The following is a 12,347-nucleotide window of genomic DNA, read 5'->3' on the forward strand; positions in this document are numbered from 1 at the left end:
TCAGTTCTAATGAGGCGAATGAACCTAGAGTGAAGTAATTCAGAAAGAGAAAGATAAATATCATATTCTAATGCATATATACAGAATCTAGAAAAATGGTACTGAAGAATTTATGTATAGGGCAGAAATGGAGAAACAGACATAGAGAACATACTTGTGGACAGGGGGAGAGGGGAGGAAAAGGTGAGATGTATGGAGAGTGAAAGTGAAAGGGGAAGTGAAGTCGTTCAGTCGTGTCCGACTCTTTGCGACCCATAGACTGTAGCTGACCAGGCTCCTCCATCCATGGGATTTTCCATGCAAGAGTACTAAAGTGGGTTGCCATTTCCTTCTCCAGAGGATCTTCCTGACCCAGGGATCAAACCCAGGTCTCCCATATTGCAGGCAGATGCTTTACCAAACTTACATTACCATATGTAAAATAGCCAACAGGAATTTGCTGTATGGCTCAGGAAATGCAAACAGGGGCTCTGAATCAACCCAGAGGGATGGGGTGGGGAGGGAAATGGGAGGGAGGTTCAAAAGGGAGAGTATATATGTATACCTATGGCTGATTCATGTTGAGGTTTTACAGAAAACAACAAAATTGTGTAAGACAATTATCCTTCAATTAAAAAATAAATAAATTTTAAAAAACTCAAGATTCAAAAAACTAAGATCATGGCATCCAATCCCATCACTTCATGACAAATAGATGAGGAAAATATGGAAAACTAGAGACTTTATTTTCTTGGGTTCCAAAATCACTGTAGACAGTGACTGCAGCCATGACATTAAAAGACACTTGCTCCTAGGAAGAAAAGTTATGACCAACCTAGACAGCATATTACAAGTCAGAGACATCACTTTGCCAACAAAGGTCCATATAGTCAAAGCTATGGTTTTTCCAGTAGTCATGTACTGATGTGAGAGTTGGACCATAAAGAAGGCTGAGCACCAAAGAATTGATGCTCTAGAATTGTGGTGCAGGAAAAGACACTTGAGAGTCCCTTGAACAGCAAGGAGATCAAACCAGTCAATTGTAAAGGAAATCAACCCTGATGCTAAAGCTGAAGCTCCAATACTTTGACCACCTGATGCAAAGAGCCTCCTTATTGGAAAATACCCTGATGCTGGGAAAGACAGAGTGTAGGAGGAGAAGGGGGCGACAAAAGATGAGATGGTTTGATGACGTCGTCAATTCAACGGGCATGAATTTGAGCAAACTGAGGGAGATAGTGAAGGACAGGGAAGACTGGTATGCTACAGTCCACGAGCTCTCAAAGAATCAGACAAGCCTGAGGGACTGAACAACAGCAACAAATGAGGATCTAGTCCATGCATGTGGATTCCATCCTGTTTGTATCTTTGCTATTGAAGTCTATTCTACTACCTCTTCCAATACTAGCAGGTGAGTTAAGCTCTTCTTTTAAAGGTTACCACTGAGATGGGAAGCAGAGGATAAGAACAGGTTAAGTTAGAATGCCACAAAGCTCACTATTCTTAGTGAAATTCAGCTATTTTTTCTAATTGTTCCCCTGACTGCAAACTTGTGATTACTTTCCAGAATTCTGAAAAAAGTTGATTTCTGGCATATTTTTTTCCCTAGTGTACTTAATCTCATAAAAGAAAATCATCAACCTGCTCAGGCAGCTATAACAAAATACCATAAAGTGGGTGGCTGAAACAACAGATGTGTATTTTCTCATAGTCCTGGGGTCTTGAAGTCCCAGATCAGGGTGCCAGTCTCATTTCTGGGGAGACCTCTCTCCCTGACTTGTAGATGACCACCGCCTTTTTGTGTGCTCACATTACCTCTTTGGGTACAAGTGTGGAGAGAGACAGTGCACTAGTTCTCATGTTTCTTCTTACACAGAAACTAATCCTATTTGATCGTGACCCTATGTTTATGACCTCATTTAATCTTCATTATTTCTGTAAAGGTCCTATCTCCAAGTAAATTAGGCTAGGGTGTGAACACATGAATTTTGGGTGTGGGGATACAGTCTGTATCAGAGAAGGATTTTTGAAGTTTCTTACTTCACCATTCTCACTGACATACATGTATGTCTCACTGACACATATGTTTACATACATATAAACACATGTTTTACTCATCTTTTCAAGCAGCTCAAAAAGAAGAGTTTAGGAACATCTTGTTTCATCATGGCTTGAACTGTCTACTCCTTCTTGTTATATTTTTACATATGACCTGTCCCTTTTTTTCATAAAAAATTTCAATAGTGGTATGTGTCTATTTTACTAAGGAAAAAATCAAGGATTTTTTGTTGGTAATTGAACATTTTTTATTTATGCTTTTATATTATTTGATTCTACATTTTACTTTCTGAAATTCATTTTCTAGCTTTTTGGCTTTTATATAACTTCTTGATTTGGTAAAGGTTTACTTTCAAATGAAACATGGCCCTTGTGGGGGGTGTATAGAATCAGAGGCCTTCATCTCAGGCTGCACTAAAAGGGTAGCACCAGTCAAGCCACAGGATACTCAGATCTTCCAAAATTTTTACCAGTGGTATAAATCTCAAAAATACATGGACTTTTAACTCTTTGATCTTGAGCTCATTTAAAAACTCTGTATCTCAGCCCATCACCTAAATAAGCTAATGCAAGGAACAAGGAGCATTCTCTCCAGCTTTTGTTGCTGTTTTCGGTTGCTAAGTTGTATCTGACTCCTTGCGACCTCATGGACTGCAGCACGCCAAGACTCCTTGTCCCTCACCGTCTCCTGGAGTTTGCCCAAGTTCATATCCAGCTACTTAATAATAATAATACTTGATATTTCCAATACTCTATTTTTGAAGGTTAATATATATAATGTTAAAATAGACATTTTCTTTTGATTAGCTTGAGTTAGAAATTGTTTTGAAATGTAATAACTATAATGACATCAACTATATTATTATCATATTTCTCATTGGATTAATCAATGCATTATATTATGCTAATAAATTTCTTAATAGTAAAGGATCCTTTTGATCCTCTTCTTGATTGAGTCAGAAGTTAGTTTTCATGTAATGTTTAATTTCACTTACAAGAATTATGTGTACGATTCTTGAATAAATTCAACGGTTGTATGAGGTTTTTTGTGCTCTTTTATAGTGTGCATATCAATATTCACTAACTTTGTCAAATAATTAGGAAAATTTGCTCCTTTCTTCCCACTTCCCTTCAAAAATAAAAAGTGCACCAATGAAAATATGTTATGAAAGATTTAGAAAAAAGTTACTTAAAAATAGCTCATCTCTAACTCACTGTTTTTAAATAAACTTGAGGTATCAAGAGATATATTTATTTTAGTCTGTGACTCAGACTATACTGTCACTAATATTCAATGCCTACCTTACCCAAACTCCAGGAATAGGATTTTGGCAACAATCTGCATCCCTTACTTTTCTAAGAACTATACATGATACAGTGTGATTGATATGATTTTCAGTAATTTTGTCCATAAAACAGTCTCTATCATCAGAATAAAGGTTTGAATAATACATTATTAATTATTTTCTTCTATTTTGTCCTCTTCATGTAATTTATTCCATTTTTAAATGCAAGTAGGGCTACCATCTGCAGATTTTTCATATAGATGGTATCAATTCCTATCCTCTCCCTGTTTCAAAATTTCTAATATACTTACCTTCCTCAGAGTTCCCAATGTGATTTTCCAATTCCTCATTAGTGAGAAGTACTTCTAAAAGGCATATTTTAAAGGAAAAGTGAACAGTATTGATGAAACAAGAGGATGTGTTGGGTAGGAAAAGAGTCTGAGAAGAATAAAGAAATTAATAATCATGCCCAGATTTATTTTATGAGAGATCATAAAAATGGAGATACTGATACTTAACACAGAAATACAGGAGTGGGAAAACAGAATTAAGAGCACTGAAGGGAAAGGTGTATCAATTCTGAGTACTGATTTTGATATGTCTATGGTGAAGATAGCTAGCAGGCAAGTGTATCAGGATCTGGTCTCAGGTCATGACTAGTGAGATAATGAAATTATCAACTTAACAGAAATATATGAAAGCATAAAATTAGAATGATATTGCACAAGAAAATAAAACTATGGGGGTAGGAAAGGTAAAAAAGCTCTCTGTAATACAAATATTTTAGAGAACCATCAAAACAGAGGATTATGAGGATAAATATCTGAAAGATACAGGGTTAATAAAGCCATCACTGCTTTCATCAGAAACTTTGCTAAACTAAATCTCATGTTGTTTCTTTGGTACAAATTGCTAACTGCTAAAGAGTAAAAAAATCCACTCCTTGTGGCTAGTTATGCTGGCCATTATACTTGAAAATTCAGTTCACTGAATTTTATACTAGTGTTTTATCTAACCTGAGGCTACTACTAAAATGTAATGGGGCATTATGGTAGAATGTCATATTTCAAGGATGACAAATAAATACTGACACTTCAATACAAATTAGTTTATCAAAACTCAGTAATGACCAATGAGGAAACGCAGCCCAAGACAATGTGACTTTAATGAACTCATTTACTTTCTTGTCACACATCTTAATTGTGAAAAACAACATTGCATTTCAATCAAGTGAAGTTCTTTTCTCCAAGAAGCAACAGTGATATTTATGTAAAAGTTGGAAATATTTCTAGATCTAACCAAGGAAGAGGCAATAAAAAACATTTTCTTAGGTCATTTTAAGTATTTTCCTTAACTTATATATAGTGTTTGTGATTCTAAAATTTAGGTATAACAACTTAAAATAGTGTAATAACATGTATATTTTTAAATCAATATATGAATTGCAATACAGACCATGATGATTTCAGGCTTAGAGAAAAAGAAATGAATAATATGTGTACCTGTACAACCCTAGGGAAAAATATCCTTTTCAATTTACTCTTCAGACCTAACTATACTGAACAAAATATTCCTATTATAAAAATTCAGTCCTGCAGGGAAGTGAAGGATTTCCAGATACAACATAGTCTCAGAAAGATGCTGAACTCAGACTCTACGACTCATTTAATTCTGTCATCAGAGAAGTATATTAACATGTTCCTAATTCTCATCCACCATGTAGATCTCACAGAGGAACTTTTCAAATCACCGGGGACCTAAGAGAGAGGAAGACTGCTTAAAAATAAGCCAGTCTTACAACAGTCCTATCCCTTAGCATCACTGATTGTCTCCTCTTGCTTTATTTCTCCTAATTTCTGAGGCCAAAGCATTAATAATCTTAAAAGTCCAATTTAAACTCCACCTCCAGAAATCTTTCTTTGAGGTGTTAGGTCCCCATTAAACTTTTCCTTCTGTAATCTAGCATTTTGAATTACAGTATAACAGTTCACTCTCTTAAAGTCTCACGTAGACACTTATTCATTGCCTTGGATTGATTTCTGTACTGTGAAAGGCAAGTATATCATGTCTAAATGTGTTCCTTTTCCCAATACATTTCACTAAGTGACATTTGTAGTTATCACATAAATATAGATTAAGACCCAGTGAGATAGCACCACATGCCAACCAAAATGGCTAAAGTTTAAAATGCTGTGTAGTAATCCTGGAGATCAAACCAGTCAATCCTAAAAGAAATCAACCTTGAATACTCATTGGAATGATTGATGCTGAAGCTGAAGCTCCAATACTTCAGCCACCTGATGTGAAGTTGACTCATTGGAAAAGACCTTGATGCTGGGAAAGATTGAATGCAGGAGAAGAAGGGGACAACAGAGGATGAGAAGGTAGGATGGCATCACCAACTCAATGGACATGGGTTTGAGCAAGCTTCAAGAGTTGGTGAAGGACAGGGAAGCCTCGTGTGCTGCAGTCCATGGGGTCGCAAATAGTCGGACACGACTGAGCAACTGAACAACAACAATAGTAATCCTCTTTATCTATAGGAATTACATTTTCTTTATAATTACAAGCATTAATATCAGTATGCATGCATGTGCATGCTAAGTCACTTCTGTCATGTCTGCTTTATGACCCTCTGTACTGTAGCCTGCCAGGCTCCTCCATCCATGGAATTTTCCAGGCAAGAAAGCTGGAGTGGGTTGCCATGCTCTCCTCCAGGGGATCTTCCTGATCCAGGGATCAAACTCACATCTCTCAAGTCTCCTGCATCAGCAGGGGGTTCTTTACCACGTGTGCTACCTGGGAAACCCTAATATCAGTATACAGCTATTATTTTCCAGGTTTTTTTAATCCCTTTACACTGAAACTGTTTTCATCATTACATTTTAGGCATATATACTAGTCATTATTCTCAAGAGAAACAGAACCAATAGGATATATGTAGAGATATATAACAGGACATATGTTATAGGAATTGGATCACATAGTTGAAGATACCAGTAGAAGTACCACAGTCTTCCAACTGCAAGCTGGAGAATCAGGAAAGCCAGTGGTATAATTCAGTCCAAATTCAAGACCTGAGAACCAGGGGAACTGAAGGTGTAACTCCCAATCTAAGACCTAAGAGTCGAGGGTCATTGATGTTAAGTTCTGGAGTCTGAAGGCCTGAGAACCAGGATCTCTGATGTCCGAGGTCAGGAGAAGTAGAGATCTCAACTTAAGAAGAGACAGAATTTGCCCTTCCCCCACCTCTTTGATTTATTCAGACCTTCAACACATTGGATGATGTCGTCCCATCTTGAAGAGAGCTAACTGCTTTATTTGGTCTACTGATTAAGATCTTAATCTCTTTGGGCAACACGCTCACAGACACACCCAGAAGTGTTTTGTCATTTATCCGGGGGTCCCTTAGCCCAGTCAGGTTGACACATAAAATTAACCATCAAAGCATATATCCTGAAAACCAACAGTTTTCTATTTTGCAACTTCATCCAATTTAAGTCTCATTTTGCAAGTCACAGATTTTAGTCCTTTTATGTTTCTGACTATGGTATGTTTGGATTATTTAAGGGAAACATTTAGATTTTATGATACATTTAATTGTTTCTCAGCTTACCACTTTTCCTATATATGAGATAGTCTCCTAGCTTGAGATCTTAATTATGGCACAATTGCACTTGCCTTAGGTAATTTCTCACATAAATTTGCAAGGAAGATACATAGATGATATATTTTAGGAGTCTTAGAATATATATGGAAATTTTAATTTGCTCTCATACATTGGAAATTATTTGGGTTTACACAAAAGTATAGGCTCTTGGTCCAAAATGCTTTTTCCTCAAAGTTTTATACTGCTGGTTCTACGGTCTTCAAGTGTACTATGTTTCGTATGAGAAGTTGAATGTCCATCATTGTGGAAAACTTGTTACAGAAGCAATAATATTGAGTAATATTGAAGGTGTATAAGTTAAAGTCTAATTAGTTAGATATTGGGGGAGTGTACACCAGAGGCCATGCTGGTACTCCATGACATCCACAGAACAGTAGAGATCAAGGTAAAGGTCTACATTTTCTAGATAAAATAAAATTGGACAAAGAAGAACCACTTTGATTGTGATGTTCTATACAGTTAAGTTCTAGCGCATAAACCAATATTAGCAATCATTTTTATGTAAATTACAAGGGTCATTGAAGAAGATTTGAAAGATAGAGAGATATGTAGAGACAAACAAAGATAATGCTTTAAGTATCATGCAAGCCACAAAATTTGAGAACTGCCTTCAATAAACTTGGAGTTCCAGAAAAACATCTATTTCCGCTTTATTGACTATGCCAAAGCCTTTGACAGTGTGGATCACAATAAACTGTGGAAAATCCTCAAAGAGATGGGAATACCAGACCATCTGACCTGTCTTTTGAGAAACCTGTATGCATGTCAGGAAGCAACAGTTAGAACTGGACATGGAACAACAGACTGGTTCCAAATAGGAAAAGGAGTACGTCAAGGCCGTATATTGTCACCCTACTTATTTAACTTCCAAGCAGAGTACATCATGAGAAACGCTGGGCTGGAAGAAACACAAGCTAGAATCAAGATTGCTGAGAGAAATATCAATAACCTCAGATATGCAGATGACACCACCCTTATGGCAGAAAGTGAAGAAGAACTGAAGAGCCTCTTGATGAAAGTGAAAGAGGAAAGTGAAAAAGTTGGCTTAAAGCTCAACATTCAGAAAACTAAGATCATGGCATCTGGCCCCATCATTTCATGGAAAATAGATGGGGAAACAGTGGCAGACTTTATTTTTCTGGGCTCCAAAATCACTGCTGATGGTGATTGCAGCCATGAAATTAAAAGACACTTACTCCTTGGAAGGAAGGTTATGACCACCTAGATAGCATATTTAAAAGCAGAGACATTACTTTGCCAACAAAGGTCCGTCTAGTCAAGGCTATGGTTTTTCCAGTAGTCATGTATGGATGTGAGAGTTGGACGGTGAAGAAAGCTGAGCACCGAAGAATTGATGCTTTTGAACTGTGGTGTTGGAGAAGACTCTCAAGAGTCCCTTGGACTGCAAGAAGATCCAACCAGTCCATCCTAAAGGAGATGAGTCCTGGGTGTTCATTGGAAGGACTGATGTTGAAGCTGAAACTCCAATACTTTGGCCACCTCATGAGAAGAGTTGACTCATTGGAAAAGACCCTAATGCTGGGAAGGATTGGGGGCAGCAGGAGAAGGGGACGACAGAGGATGAGATGGCTGGATGGCATCACTGACTCGATGGACATGGGTTTGGGTAGACTCTGGGAGTTGGTGATGGATAGGGAGGCCTGGCGTGCTGTGATTCATGGTGTCGCAAAGAGTCGGACACGACTGAGCGACTGAACTGAACTGATACAATTTTGAAAAGAGAATAGAGTCTCACAAGACAGATATAGTTCTAATTCCATATTGGAATATTCAGAATATATTTTTCAGGAAAAACATTAAGTGGTATTATTTGGAAGTAGAACATTAACTCAGATATCATAGCCATGACCCATTTCTTTGGCAATTGCAGTCCAGGTAAAGGAAGCCTGATACCTCTGAAACTGCTTGACTTAGAAACAAGTCAGGACAAGACACACTCTGACACCTCTCAGAAAAGGAAATTCGTGATTCACAAGCTTAGGGAACTGTTGGGTATTTTGGACATCAGCAAATTAGGACCAATTTGGAATCTATCTGATCCTCTTTTGACAGAAGGGAAAACCCTTGAACAGTAGCAAGAAAGGGACAAAAGGAGTTTATGTTAGAGTGAACACAGCCCTTTTCTGGTTATTATGCTCTTGCTTTGTTCTTTCTTTTGTTGGCACGCTGTGCTTCTGGAGACATTGTTTAATACATGGATGGTGTGCTACCTCCCCTCCATGTGGACTTTCATCTTCATCTCTGGCAGGAAGCAGAGCCTTAATATAAGTCTCCACTGGGGCAAACACGCTTTTTTGTGTCATTTCTAAAAGTTTTATTTTGTTCTTCTTTTAATATACCTGGTCATTTAGAGAGTCACTTTTTTAATATCATCAAATTTATAATCCCCTGCTTTATTTCTTTTTTTAAATTGGTTTTTGTTGAAGGATAATTGCTTTACAGAATTTTGCTGTTTTCTGTGAAACCTCAATATGAATCAGCCATAGGTATATATATATATATATCCCCTCCCTTTTGAAACTCCCTCCGTACTGAAGAATTTATTTACAGAGCAACAATGGAGAAACAGACATAGAGAATACACTTACGAACATGGGGAGAGGGGAGGAGAGGGTGAGATGTATGGAAAGAATAACATGGAAACTTACATTACTATACGTAAAATAGATAGCCAATGGGAATTTGCTGTATGGCTCAGGAAACAAACAAACACACTTTTGTCCTGTCTTTCTTTCCCTTGTCCTGATTTTTTTGCTTGACTGCTGTGCCTTATTGGACTGGACTTCCTACACAATTGTAGTGGGAAAGTCAACAGGGTAGATCATTGTTGTGTTTATGGGTCTAAGACATTTGGTGCCATTTTAGTTCATGGTATGAAGCTCAACTCAAATTTAAATGGCAGTAGGCTCAGTCTCCACTTGCTGAAGTTTAACTCTTTGCAGAAAGTTCTAAGTACTATGGAGTGGTAACTTTCCTAGCCATGTCTCTGTTTATTACTTGCCTTGGGAATACTGTCTGTGTAATTAGTGGATAGTAAATAATAAGAATAGAGGATTCAGATTCTGTAACCTTGTCTAAGTATCTCTATTTCTTTTCTATTTCCTGTATCTAGAATTGGAAGGAATTATTATAAAAGAAACTAATGTTTAGGTATCTATGGCCCACATGACAAGCCTGTAGAATTAAAATGTCAAACTTTAAGCAAAATGAGAAAAAGTTTCAGTAAGTAGGATTTTTTTGACATTTTATTCATGAACTTGAAAGTGCAGAATAGGAAGATTAATGTGATCTCCATTCTTCTTCACTATGTAACCCCCAAATCCTTAAAGAAACTACACTTGTTTATTAGTCCCAAAGAAGTATAATGACTGAGTAATTAATTAGGGTTTGGAATGATGGCATTCAGAAGGGTATGAAATGAATCTGCTTTTGTTGCTCTGGCTCTTATGCTATTGAATCTGCTCTTTCTTTTTGCTAACATGTGACTCTTACGTGGAGATTGCTCATGATTTGGATTATATGCTACTCCTCCCTGTATGAGTGCCTTCCTCACCACGTCATAAGCTTCAGGTGAAGGAAGAGTTCCATGGAGATGTCAAAGAGGACCTTCCTTGTGGGTCTTCTCTGTAAAAAGAAAATATTCAATAATTAATTGGTCAACAGCTAGGTGTGGTTGGGCTGAGGTCTTTCTCTGGTGACACTAAGTCTTTATTTAATATAAATGGTAAAACCCCTATTCTCACACTTCTGTGTTCTTTTATCAGGGAAGGGGAATTTTAGAATTTAATGGAATGAGCACTTAACAAGGCATGAGGTTAAACCCTAAAATGCCCTTGTTCTGCTTGCTAATGTAGAAGAAAACATGAATAACCCAAGCTACCTTTTTTTTTCTTGTGCTTATTTAACCATGTAAGAGAAGTTTCAAGAGTGCAGGTTTAACACTCAAGCGATTCAGCTGGGGGCATAGGAGATAACATTCTCAGAGCTCCTCCCATTGCTGCCTCACTTACCTTACAGGGTCTGCAGTAGACAATAATTGAGTACGGGGAAAAATATCATCAGTACAGTCAGGATCACACATATATCACACATCCAAGTACTATACAATGGGAATAGGTCATCTGAATCAGAGACTGGAAAAGAGGGAGGATTAAAAAAAAAAGGTATTTTTTAAACAAAATGAAACAGAATTGGAAAAGATGCACAAATAAGGGAAACATGTGTAGAGCCCACTTGATAAGAAGATTGAGCATTGATAAAGAAAAATCTGCCTTGTAGCCCTCATTTACTTTTATTTTCTGAGCCCAGTTTGTGACAGCACCTCCAGGCTTTGTGACAAGATAAGTCTTGCTGGCTTGGATGAACCAGGGTGTGCATGCAGTTTGGACTGAGTCTTGAATGCAAACTGTGAAGTTCCATCTCTACTCACTCATCCACAGATAACTGAAGACAGACTCTTATTTGTTTTTATACTCTTGGTTAGGAGATATAGAAGCAAAATGTTCCAGAAATGTCATAGATGTAATACAGTGGGCCTCTGTGCAGGTGGCTAAAACAAAATTATTTGTAACTGCAGCTCAGTGGTGGAAGGCAAAATTTGAATATGCACTGGATATGATCACAATATTGAAGGAGCTCAGAGTCAATCTATTTAAATAACAAATGGACAAACAGTGATAGAAGGGAGTCATGATCACTCAATTCAAATCTTTAAAGTCTGTCAGAGTGATAAAACCCTGGAAGAACCAACCAAAAAGTTAGAGATAGGAGTCTTCATTTCATTAATGCCAAATGTTGTAACTAAAATGTACACTCCAGGAGGTTAGGGTCTTCTCATTTTTTGTTTATTGCTGAATCATCTGTTCTTAGAAATATGTCTGGCCCTTATTAAATATTTGTTGAATGAATTAGAACTACAAAGACAATATTAAGCATAAATCCAAAGCAGATTCAAAATAATTTTAGATATTTCAATTATAAGACAGAACCTTATAAAACATTATGCATATTATATTTCAAAAATTGAAATAAACAAGAAATATTAGAAATGTAAGAAGTATATGCAGTACAGAAAATGAGACATGGTACCTGTGGAAAGTAGTAAATAGATGGAATTGAAACATAACATCTAAAATAGAGAATTCAAAGGTGGGTTCCAAAACAGAGTAGTCATATTTCAGGAGGTAACTGATAAACTAAATAATAAATGGGAAGACACGAACATGAAGAGAAAACAGAAAATAAAAAAGAGAAGGAAAGAGACATATACCATGGAGTAGAAAGTTCTGATTGATAATTATCCACAGCTGTAAAAAAAGAGGAGTTAAAGAATG

General features: G+C 37.0%; 1 protein-coding gene across 1 annotated transcript in view; it reads right to left on the reverse strand.

The window, feature by feature from the left end:
• Positions 1–10,241: 10,241 nt before the first annotated feature.
• LOC145504417 (putative selection and upkeep of intraepithelial T-cells protein 1 homolog) overlaps positions 10,242–12,347 on the reverse strand; it is a 67,354-nt gene continuing 65,248 nt past the window's right edge. Inside the window, exons 7-8 of the mRNA XM_081485178.1 lie at positions 11,025–11,147; positions 10,242–10,638 (exon numbers count right to left, since the gene is read on the reverse strand). Of these exons, the coding sequence (XP_081341304.1) occupies positions 11,026–11,147 (122 nt within the window). The 3' untranslated portion in view covers positions 10,242–10,638; position 11,025. The remainder of the gene's footprint in view (positions 10,639–11,024; positions 11,148–12,347) is intronic.

Source organism: Giraffa tippelskirchi, chromosome 5 (genome assembly GCF_054371585.1).
Source record: "Giraffa tippelskirchi isolate mGirTip1 chromosome 5, T2T-mGirTip1v1.2.pri, whole genome shotgun sequence".
NCBI lineage: Eukaryota > Metazoa > Chordata > Mammalia > Artiodactyla > Giraffidae > Giraffa > Giraffa tippelskirchi.